Source organism: Pristiophorus japonicus, chromosome 12 (assembly GCF_044704955.1).
Source record: "Pristiophorus japonicus isolate sPriJap1 chromosome 12, sPriJap1.hap1, whole genome shotgun sequence".
In the NCBI taxonomy this organism is placed as follows: domain Eukaryota; kingdom Metazoa; phylum Chordata; class Chondrichthyes; family Pristiophoridae; genus Pristiophorus; species Pristiophorus japonicus.
The window spans coordinates 199,371,309-199,383,412 of record NC_091988.1 but is presented as its reverse complement, the minus strand read 5'-3'; the positions used below and the strand labels follow the sequence as shown (position 1 = coordinate 199,383,412).

The 12,104-nt window shown below is 43.7% G+C and overlaps 1 protein-coding gene across 3 annotated transcripts in view; it reads right to left on the bottom strand.

The window, feature by feature from the left end:
- unm_sa1614 (un-named sa1614) overlaps positions 1-12,104 on the bottom strand; it is a 220,584-nt gene that overhangs the window by 133,225 nt on the left and 75,255 nt on the right. For all 3 annotated transcript variants that reach the window (XM_070896406.1, XM_070896408.1, XM_070896407.1), the window contains 2 exons: positions 6,856-6,928; positions 1,862-2,007 (listed from right to left, as the gene is read on the bottom strand). In XM_070896406.1, coding sequence (XP_070752507.1) covers positions 1,862-2,007; positions 6,856-6,928 — 219 coding nt within the window. The remainder of the gene's footprint in view (positions 1-1,861; positions 2,008-6,855; positions 6,929-12,104) is intronic.

Below are 12,104 nucleotides of genomic sequence, written 5' to 3'. Positions count from 1 at the left end.
GGGCCTGATAGTCTGCATCTCAGAGTACTTAAGGAAGTGGCCCTAGAAATAGTGGGTGCAGTGATCATTTTCCAACAATCTATCGACTCTGGATCAGTTCCTATGGACTGGAGGGTAGCTAATGTAACACCACTTTCTTTTTTAAAAAAAAGAGAAAACGGGGAATTATAGACTGGTTAGCCTGACATTGGTAGCGGGGAAAATGTTGGAATTAATTATTAAAGATGAAACAGCAGCGCATTTGGAAAGCAGGGACAGGATCGGTCCAAGTCAGCATGGATTTATGAAAGGGAAATCATGCTGGACAATCTTCTAGAATTTTTGGATATAACTAGCAGAGTGGACAAGGGAGAACCAGTGGATGTGGTGTATTTGGACTTTCAAAAGGCTTTTGACAAGGTCCCACACAAGAGATTGGTGTGCAAAATTAAAGCACATGCTATTGGGGGTAATGTACTGACGTGGATAGAGAACTGGTTGGCAGACAGGAGGCAGAGCGTCGGGATAAACGGGTCCTTTTCAGAATGGCAGGCAGTGGGGTGCCGCAGGACTCAGTGCTGGGACCCCAGCTATTTACAATATACATCAATGATTTAGATGAAGGAATTGAGTGTAATATCTCCAAGTTTGCAGATGACACTAAGTTGGGTGATGGTGTGAGCTGAGAGGAGGATGCCAAGAGGCTGCAGGGTGACTTGGACAGGTTACGTGAGTGGGCAAATGCATGGCAGATGCAGTATATTGTGGATAAATGTGAGGTTATCCACTTTGGTGGCAAAAACAGGAAGGCAGAATATTGTCTGAATGGCGACAGATTAGGAAAAGGGGAGGTGCAACGAGACCTGGGTGTCATAGTACAACAGTGATTGAAAGTTGGCATGCAGGTACAGCAGGCGGTGAAGAAGGCAAATGGCATGTTGGCCTTCATAGCTAGGGGATTTGTGGTCTTACTGCAGTTGTGCAGGGCCTTGGTGAGGCCTCATCTGGAATATTGTGTTCAGTTTTGGTCTCCTAATCGGAGGAAGGACGTTCTTGCTATTGAGGGAGTGCAGCAAAGGTTCACCAGACTGATTCCTGGGATGACAGGACTGACATATGAATGGTGGTGCAGGCTCAAAGGGCCGAATGGCCGACTCCTGCACCTATTTTCTTTGTTTCTATGTTTCTAAGCCTGCACAGCACACCAGCCGTGCCATTGACCACAGCAGTCTCCCTCTGAACACTCTACTTTGCTGACAATTTCAATGCATACTGTGCACACTCAGTTCAACATCACTTCCTGCTAAGTCTGAAAATATCTTGTAGTTTTAGTATTTGATCACACAGCAATGTTGTTTTTATGTCATTTCTTTACAGTTTTCTCCTGAATTTTAGTATTGGTTTTTGGTAAAAATGTTCCTTTTCACGAACAATAAGTTTAATTTTCCATAACTAAAACCACTTAATTCGAATTGATCAACTGGACACATTCACCACCATCATCTTAAAACAAAATGCTTATAATTTTTACCAGGCGTTTGTAAACAGATGCAAAATTGTGCACCTGCTGATGAGATGCCTGACCAAATTACAAATTATGTCTATGCTAAATATCTTGTTTTTAAAGTTTACAAAAAATTTAGAAGTCTCTGTGAAAACTGCATTGCAGTAGTTCTCATTGTGTGATCTATCTGGGGTATGTGCCCTGTTCTAAACTTTCCCAGCAGTCAGGAGTATGCTGCTATATAATTATGCTTTTGAAACAGGCTATTCTAAGAATTGTACCCACTGGAAGACTTCCTTTAATAGGAACTGCATTGGCTTAATTCAGGTTCAGTGACATCTCAGAGCTTTATCTTTGCACATACACTGCAAGCCTTACCAGGTTTCTCATTGGTGTCAGCAGCTCTCTAGAGGACTCCGCAAATTTACTGAAAGCGTCGGCCAGTACTGACTCATCATTGCTTTGGAAATTAGCTACAAGTTTTTCCAGTTCATTAATGAATGCTTCCTGAAGGGATACATCTTCTGCAAAAGTAAATTTTAAAAAGTTATTTTCAAGACAACAACAACTTGCATGTATATAGTGCCTTCAATGTAGTAAAACCAAGACTAGCTTACCGTAGCACCTTTCAGTGCTCACTCAGCCTCTTGACTTCTGATTTCAGGTATTCATCTCCATTGATTTAAAAAAACTAGTTTAGCTCACCACTTCTCAAAATGTTGTGCTCTCAGGTATGCTGTTGGACTCTGCTGGGCAGCATGTAATGGGCAAAAGGCATGAGCTCCAATTACCGGAACTGGGTATTCATGGGAAATAGTCACCATTTCTGTGCGTGTCAAGCAAAACAGTGCACTATCTTTTTTCTTGTGAGATGGGGGAGAAATAGCAAGAATCATATGCTAAAATAAGCAATGATAATGAATATGCTGAGGTTTTTGGTTTCTTCGATCACCATCAGAGTTTCTCGGTCAGTTGAAGAGCACTTTCTATTTGTTAATCAAACCCATAAGATATAGTGGTACTTGTGGTGATTCATTGCTTTGTGTTTTCAGCAGATGTCTGGTGTTACCATGATGCAGCTCATCACTGCAGGATCTTGTAAATAGTTTATAGCACAAGTGAAACTGCCTCTGCACTGCCTCAAGAATGGTCTGCATTTCACAGAAAATATAAAGTGCAACTCAGTTACTTTTAGAAAAAAATACAAATATGCAAGGCTATTTTTGATGCACTTCCAGTAAATTTGAATCCTGTGCATCATTACAGAATCATTCAATGTTAATTAACTCCTAATGCCACAGATGGTTTGAATATGTGCTATTCACAGCAACTCCAGAGAAAGCAGAACATGGGGAAGATTTACAAAATAAAGCAAAAGACTTTAAAAGAGCATTCCTTTATAATTGGGCTCTCGAGCACTAAAATTGCTTTAATAGCTCAAGCCAATTAAAAGGAGCATTCCTCATAATTGGGTTTCTAATACTAAAATCACTGTAATGCCCATTTGAAAGGAAACCACAGGGATGATTCAGCACATCAAGTGTATTGTGGCAATTGCTACATCTGCAACAAAGATTTGGCACAAATCACAAAGATCTTCAATTTACATTGACAGATCTGCCATTTTAAGTATCGCACCGTTGAGGCAACAGATGGGACAATATCATACTTACTGCAGCTTCGATGTTTTCCTCTGATAAACAAACTAGACACCTGCTTTCATTATAAATAAGCAATGGGTTACAGGACACAATCAAGCTGTTGGCATTTCTTTTGTACGGTGTCTTTTGGGATAGCAGGAGTGGGTCCAAACCCCATATTAGGTCTTGATAAAAATAATTGTGAGGAAGTTTTCCTCTCAAAAGTCACTCGTGCACTGTTCGTAACACTTTCTAGCTATGTCAAGGGAGATAAAATTTGCCTAAATATGACTGAAATAGTTCATTTTAGTTATGGTGACTAATTCAGATTCTAATCTAGTAATTATGAATGTCATGCTCAGCAGTTTACTGTGATGTGACACATTCCTATGATGTTATTTCCAAATAATTAACTGTTTATCACAATTATAGCACAATCTAACACAAGTACATCAGTACATAAGTAATAGGAGCAGGAGTAGACCATTTAGCCCCTCGAGCCTCCTCCCTCATTCAATAAGATCGTGGCTGATCTGACCATGGACTCAGCTCCACTTCCCTGCCCACTCCCCATAATCCTTTATTCCCTTATTGCTCAAAAATCTGTCTATCGCCACCTTAAATATTTTCAACGACCCAGCCTCCACAGCTCTCCGGGGCAGAGACTTATAGATTTACAACCCTCAGAGAAGAAATTCCTTCTCATCTCAGTTTTAAATGGGCGGCCCCTTATTCTAAGACTGTGGGCTCAATTTTCCTCAAAGATTTTTTTTTGGCATACTTGAAGAGTTATGCCCGTTTTTTGGGGGCCCAAGTACGCCAAAAAAAAAGTTCTAAGTTTCCCTGTTGGATTTCTTCATTATAGCATGGTCTAACCTGTCCTTTAGTTTTGGGGGTGAAGCCTTGATCTGCACCAAAAAGATCGTGTTGCCACGGTAACCAGAGACACAAAGCGAGCTGAGGCTGCAAAGTGAAACATACAGCCAGCTTGCAACTTAAAAACACATTAAAATATATTGCAGCAACTTACCTCCAATTATTAACGCCGGTGCCGTTCCTCGCCCCTGGCCGAAGAGCTTGCCGGTCTGCTTCCCTACCCAACCCAGAGCCCCTTGCCTGTGCCTGTGCAGCTCCACCAGCTCCAGCTCCAGCTCCCCCCCACAGCCCCGAGTGCCTTGCCGGCCTCCCGCCCCTAGCCTTGGCTGAAGGCCTTGCCGGTCCGATCCGATCCCCCCCCCCCCCCCCCCTCATCAGCCTGCATGCCTTACTGGTCCCGGACCACCCCCCAAGCTCCAAGTGCCTTGCCGCTCCCCCACCCCTAGCTGAAGGGCTTGCCGGTCCCTGCCCCCAAACCACCCCCCCCCCCCCCCAACCCCAAGCGCCTTGCCAGGCAGATTTCTGCTCCCCCCCCCACCGCAGCCTCGAGTGCTTTACCGGTCCCGCTCCCCGCTCCTAGCCCTGGCTGAGTGCCTTACCGGTCCGATCCCCCGCCCGATCCTGGCCCTGAGCGCCTTACCAATCCCGCTCCCCGTTCCTAGCCCAGGCCGAAGGGCTTGCCAGTCCACTACCCCGCCCCTATCCCAGGCCGAATGGCCTCCTCCCTCCCAGTCCCTGCACCTAACTACACCCGAGGTGCTTCCACCCACCCCCTCACCCTCTCTCCCCACTCCCTCACCCACCCCACATCTCTCTCTCTCTCTCACCTTTCCTGCTGCTGCTGTCTGCGCATTTGCTGCACTCACCTGTGCCGATTTATTTACCTGCACCGATTTCTTTAACTCTCCAGAAGGTTTTTCTGCAGAGGCCACATACGTTGGCCTATGCAGAACTGGAGTAATTCTTAGCTGGCCAAACTTGCCTAAATGGCCAGAATTAGCGTGGGTGGCAGGTTACGCCCACTTTGGCTGAAAAAAAACGTACCTAAAAAAAATCCTAACTGAATTATGCTGGTGCAAATTGATTGGGGAAACTGTGGATTTTTAAACTTAGGCCAAAAAAAAATGGCGCAAATCACTGGGGAAAATTGAGCCCCATGTCCCCTAGTTTTAGTTTCCCCTATGAGTGGAAATATCCTCTGCATCCACCTCGTCACGTTGCCTCATAATCTTATATGTTTCGATAAGATCACCTCACATTCTTCTGAACTCCAATGAGTATAGGCCCAACCTTTCCTCATAAGACAACTCCCTCATCTCCGGAATCAACCTAGTGAACCTTCTCTGAACAGCCTCCAATGCAAGTATATCCTTCCTTAAATACGGAGACCAAAACTGTACACAGTACTCTAGGTGTGGTCTCACCAATACCCTGTATAGGTGTAGCAGGACTTCTCTGCTTTTATACTCTATCCACCTTGCAATAAAGGCCAACATTCCATTTGCCTTCCTGATTACTTGCTGTACCTGCATACTAACTTTTTGTGTTCCATGCACAAGGACCCCCAAGTCTCTCGTTACTGCAGCACTTTGCAATTTTTCTCCATTTAAATTATAATTTGCTTTTCTATTATTTCAGCCAAAGTGGATAACCTCACATTTTCCCACAATTTACTCCATCTGCCAAACTTTTGCCCACTCACTTAGTCTGTCTATATCCCTTTGCAGATTTTTTGTATCCTCACAATTTGCTTTCCCATCAGTCTTTGTATCATCAGCAAACTTGGCTACATTACACTCATCCCTTCATCCAAGTCATTAATATAGATTGTAAAATAGTTGCGGACCCAGTACCGATCCCTGCGGCATCCCACTAGTCACTGTTTGCCAACTGGAAAATGATCCATTTATCCCAACGACTGTTTTCTGTTAGTTAGCCAATCCTCTATCCATGCTAATATATTACCCCCAACCCCATGAACTTTTATCTTGTGCAGTAACATCTTATGTGGCACCTTATTGAATGCCTTCTGGAAATCCAAATACACCACATTGACTAGGTTCCCCCTTATCCACCTTGCTCGTTACATCCTCAAAGAACTCCAGCAAATTTGTCAACATGATTTCCCTTTCATAAATCCATGCTGACTCTGCTTGATTGAATTATGCTTTTCCAAATATCCCACTACTGCTTCCTTAATAATGGACTCCAGCATTTTTCCAATGAGAGATGTTAGGCTAACTGGTCTATAGTTTCCTGCTTTTTGTCTGCCTCCTTTTTTAAATAGGGGTGTTACATTTGTGGTTTTCCAATCTGCTGCGACCACCCCAGAATCCAGGGAATTTTGGTAGGTTACAACCAATGCATCCACTATCTCTGCAGCCACTTCTCTTAAGACCCTAGGATGTAAGGCATCAGGTCCAGGGGACTTGTCTGCCTTTAGTCCCATTATTTTACCGAGTACTACTTCATTAGTGATAGTATTAAGTTCCCCCCTACCTGTGTGCACATAATCATACACCAACAACATGGATCATCTTGTCTATCGGTGTCAGGATTAATATAGGCCATCAAGAAAAAACAGAAACAAAAACAGAATATGGACTCCACAAACACTTACAGTATACATTTTAATAAGTCGACACAAGTTAGTAATCTCATTTTGGGGTTCAGATGATTTTGTAAAACAACATAATTGAAGGACACTATATCCTGATGACATAACTGCAAAGCAATAATATTCAACATTATTCTCCATATAACAAATAACCATCCTTGAAAGTGTTTTAAAAAAAATGTTATTGCAGTAAGTTTTGACTAGAAGTATGCTAATGCAATTGGGTTTCTTTTCTTTACCTTGACCTGAGGTATATCTCACTTTGACTGCTTTCTTCATTTTCTGGAGTACAGACCTGTCCTTGTCTAAAGCCTAGGGAAAGAAAATACAACACAAGGAAAAACATCAGGCTATTAAAGTGTCATTAGTCCTTTCAATAATCGTTCTTATTTTTCACTGTTTCAATGAGTGCAACAAGTAATGTAGTGAATAGAAGAGTGACCATAAGCAAAGCTTGAGCAGTTTTCATTTGAACACTGATTATCAGCCCCAAATTTCCATCAGCCTGCCAGTGCACTCCTACTGTAAATCAATCAGGAAGGCGGCAGAGGGCCCAGGAAACAACTGGAGGAGATTACACAGATAAGGAGGGGCAAGGCCATGGAGGGATTTGAACACAAGGATGAGAATTTTAAAATGGGTTGGTGAACTGGAAGCCAATGTAGGTCAATGAGCATAGGGGTGATGGGTGAACGTGACATGGTGCAAGTTAGGATATGGGCAGCATAGTTTTGGATGACCTTAAGTTTGTGGAGGGTGGAAGATGGGTGGCCGGCCAGGAAAGCACTGGAATAGTTGAATCTGGAGGTAATAAAAGCATGATTGAGGGTTTCAGCAACAGACAGGTTGAGACAGGGATGGAGACTGGCGATATTCCGGAGGTGAAAGTAAGGAGGTTTAGTGATGGAGAGGATATGGGGTCGTAAAAGCATGGAATTACATAAAAATTACAACACAGAAACAGAACGTTCAGCCTATTTAGTCTGTGGTGTTTATCCTCCACATGAGCAGCAGTCCAAATTGCACATTTGTTTCTAGATCCCTTTATTCCCCTTTTCTTCAAACTGCCTACCTAATCTATTCTTAAATGATCTCGGCTTCAAATCACTAACTCCAGTTGTGCATTCCACAGCCTCACTACCTCCTACTCTCTGCCTTAAATCGCTTACATTTAATCTGATATTGCAGGCCTCAACCACTGGAAAGTCAATTTCTATTTACTCTGTTCCATCGCTTCATAATTTTAAACAACTCTAACAAATCACCGCTTATTCTCCTCTGTTCTAATGAAAACACCCCTGATTTTTCAAGTCTTTCTTTGTACTTGTATTTCTTCATACCAGAGACAGCATGTTGCCTCAACACCCTCCCTATTGTGAGGACACTGCACAGAGTACTCCAGCTATGGTCTTACTAAGGCTTTTTATGGAATTACAACAACATTGACTATATTATTATATCCATCTTGTCATAAAACCTAGTATTTCATTGGCTATTTTTTAGACCTTATCCACAAGTGTTGCTTTTAATGTCATGTGAATCTAGACTCCTCCACGCACCCCCACGCCACTCCCCCCGGCCCCCCCCCAACTCCCTCCGCTCTTCCACACCATTTAGTTTTTCATCATTCAAAGTGTAATTATCACTTTTTTCTAACCAAAATGTACCAACTTACATTTACGGACATTGAATTTAATTTGCCATGGCTTTTATCCATTCCTCCATCTTATCAATATCCATTTGCAGCTTCCTTTGGTACTCAGAATTATTTACTATGCCTCCCATGTTAGAACTGTCTGCAAATATGGGCACCACTTCTTCTTGCTCTATACCCAAATGATTCATGTACACAATGAACAGAAGTGGTTCCAAAACAAAACTATATGGAACACCGACCGCTACCTACTGCCAACCGACTGGAGAAACTGGCCTTAACTTCTACTCTCTATTTCCTTCTTCATAGCCAGTTTTTAGTCCAATTTACTATCCTCTCTCTGATCCCATTCCCTCTTAATCTTCTCCAATAGTCTCCTATATGGTATCTTGTCAAAAGCTCGCTGAAGAGCCACCTACATGTATAAAAGAACTTACACTAAATTTATGAGAAAATGAGCAAAAAAAACCTTTCAAAACACAACTATACAAGTTGGATCATTACATCGCTGTATGGTCCTGAAAATATTAAGCAAGCAAAATGTATAATTATAGCAATATGGAAACCAATGTAAAATTTTGAAACAAAACTTGTTTATTTGCCATCAATGGTTTCTTCATTTAACATCAAGTTGATATTCCCCTACTTGTGTAAGTACTAGCAGAGATGTAACAGGAGGGGTGTCATTGTAAGGTAACGTCTAGACACTTAACCACAATTTTCACTTTTGCAATTAGTTACATTTTGGGCATGCACTGCTGGTTGTAAACTGACAAACCTTTAAGGAAGAGAACATTTTACAAGGCCGATGGGCACAAATCAGATATTAGGCCCTCGACTTACTAACAGCAAAGGAACATCTCACACTGAAGCCTGGACAACAGCTTGCTGTTCCTCAATAGCCACATCCGCTTGCAGGAAAAGTGTCTCATACAACTTTACCTCAATGAAAGAATATATGCGAAAACCAATGGTTGCGTGCAATGGTTTAAATGTTACCTACCAGATGGTGAGAAAGTTCGCAACTTTGGTTTGGACCATGCATGATCGGTCCCACAAGAAATGATTTCAAATATAAGGGGCTGGATTTTACCAACCTCGGCGGGTCCGGGGTGGGCGACGTCCTTGGCGTGTCGCAACCCCGCAACTGTGTTGATCCAGGCCTTCGACATGATTTTATGATGGGGCTTGTTAAGCCTGGCCAGCGAGATTCCCGGCCAATTAAAAGGAAGCGGGTCTGATGATGTCATTTGATGATACGTCATCAACCAGTTTCCTTAAAGGCACCATGCCCACATTCATTTTGACAGTTGCGCAGTCTGTGTTCTGCAGCATTAAGGTGCTGCAAATACTGACAAGCACTGCACAAAGGTTCACGGCTGCATCCAGGCTCTCCCATCATTCCCTCCGTATGCTTATGGAGGGAGTCACAGCACGCAGGGAGGTTCTCTTCCCTTCCAATGGGCGGAAGAGACTTCCCCAGGACACCAACGCAGCCTGCTTGCACATTGCAGAGGAGGACACAAACAGGGATGTAATCAGGAGGATCTGGCTGCAGTGGCGCAAACTTCAATGATCACAGTAGATCATGCAGCATTACTGCAAAGCCACACTCAACCTCATCCTGCTGTTCCAATCATCATATCCCCTTCACTCTGCCTTCCCTCCCCTCCTCCTGCACATCCTTACTCACACCAATGCCCATCTCTATCTACATTATCACTTCCCATCTCACTAGCCTCCACTCCACAATCACCCTCATCTTTGTCCAAACATACCAACTAATAAAACTTGGGTGTTATCACCAATGTTCATGTAAAGTTTCCATTAATGTGTTGTCAACCATTGAAATCTTTATTTTCAACATTTTGCATTTTTGGACAGATCTGTGTGCACCTTTAGAAGTGGCTTAGTGAGTTTCAGTGAATGATGAGACATAACGGTACCCCTGCAATGGTGAAGAGTGTGAAAGGAATGACTTGGACATTGTAAGGATGCTTTATGGTAATGGTGTGGGGTGTTGCCAACCTGGCGCATCATATGGCAGCCAGGGTGTACATGGTCAAGTGAAGTCAATCTGGCCATGGTGAGGCCTCAGGGCAGCAATGCGGTCAGGTGTTGATGCTCTGTGTCCTGTGCAGCATGTGATTGCGGAGAAGATTGGTGGTGTTGGTGGTGGTGCTGCTGATGTTGGGACTAATTGTGGGATTCTGATGACCAAGGTGAGATTTTTTCAAGGGCACTGATGCTGCTGGAATAGATGGCAGCTGAAGTCGCGATGACAGAAGCGATCGGTCAATGGTGGGATAGGTTGTTCCAAGGAGCTGACAGTGGATAGAGAGTATACCCCAACCACTTCCAAACCGCATAAAGCTCAAAAGTGTCCTCCAAATCCTGAAGGCTTCAGCTTCCAAGATTGGAAAGTGAACATCTGTGAAGTGGTAGCTTTTATACATTAATGAAGAGTCATTGAGAACCCGACACACTTGCCTGGCCGGGAACCGCATAAAAAACCATTAGGACCTGATAAAATGCTGCTTAAATACCTTTAAGCAGCTTAAGTATTTCAATTGCCTGACCCGCCGCTTAGTGCCGGGTCTGCACACGCAGGCAGAGCCAGCACTTGTGAAATTAACAAGGAGGCTAGTTCAGAGAGGGCTTCTGTCCCGCTGTCAATCACTGCCATTTTGACAGCGGACCTGCCTCCAAACTCGCACTTGCAGGGCCAGTAAGATTCCGGTGTGTAAAATTAGCCCAAATTGAAGTCAGTGGAAATGACAATCAGTGGAGATGTAAAACATGCTGCTGATCTGATATCGTCCGTTTTTTTACTGTCGCCCATTGTGATTGAGACTACCACATATTCTAGAACAAAAAGACACATGCCTAGGATTCCCTCCGCTATCTCACCCCAAATTGGAAATAGCAGGGAAGATCAGTCAGTGAGACCTAATACCACCTCCTCTCCGACCTCAAATATCTTCCCCCTGCCTCTATGGGCCTGATGAGTGATTGCCTCTTTTCTGCCTACCGCATGCAAATATCAGCGGGGAGGCAGGCCCTGGGTTCCCAGCAGTTTCCTGCTGTTTGCTCCTATTCCCACTGCCTGCCCCAGGACTGCCAGGTGAACCCTGCTCATAGATTCTGCAGGTAACGGTATGAAGGCCTTGTAGTAAGATTAATGTTCCTCCATTTCACCCCATTATTACCTGCTGAAGGCTTCAGTTCCACCAAAGCCTTCAAAGCTAGTCTGCCTCTTTATTACCATTCCTACCTCTTCTGGTGCTGCAGTGGCAGCATTTTAATTCGGGCTATTGGTGGGCTTCCAGGAATCCTGCCAGGAGACCATCATGAATAGCCAAAGACTCCCAACCCAAGAACATGGGCCGGGGTTATAGCTAGGGCAGGATGGTAGGCAGAAGTCCTACCTTGTCCTTGTGGGGCTGGGAAAAGGAATATCGACCCCACAATCTGAACCTTAGAAAAGGGAAAGTTCCACATAATAGGCCTGCCAGCAAAGTTCAAGCCCAAGGAATAAAAGGGACAGTGGAAGCATGGATATTAATTTGGCTAAGTGACAGGAAACAGAGTAATGGTGAACAGTTGTTTTTCGGACTGGAGGAAGGTATACAGTGGTGTTCCCCAGGGGTTGGTACTAGGACCACTGCTTTTCTGACTTAATGACTTGGATGTGGGTGTGCAGGGCACAATTTCCAAATTTGCTGATGACACAAAACTTGGAAGTACAGTGAACAGTGAGGAGGATAGTGATAGACTTCAAGAGGACTGGTGGAATGGGCGGACACGCGGCAGATGAAATTTAACACAGAAAAG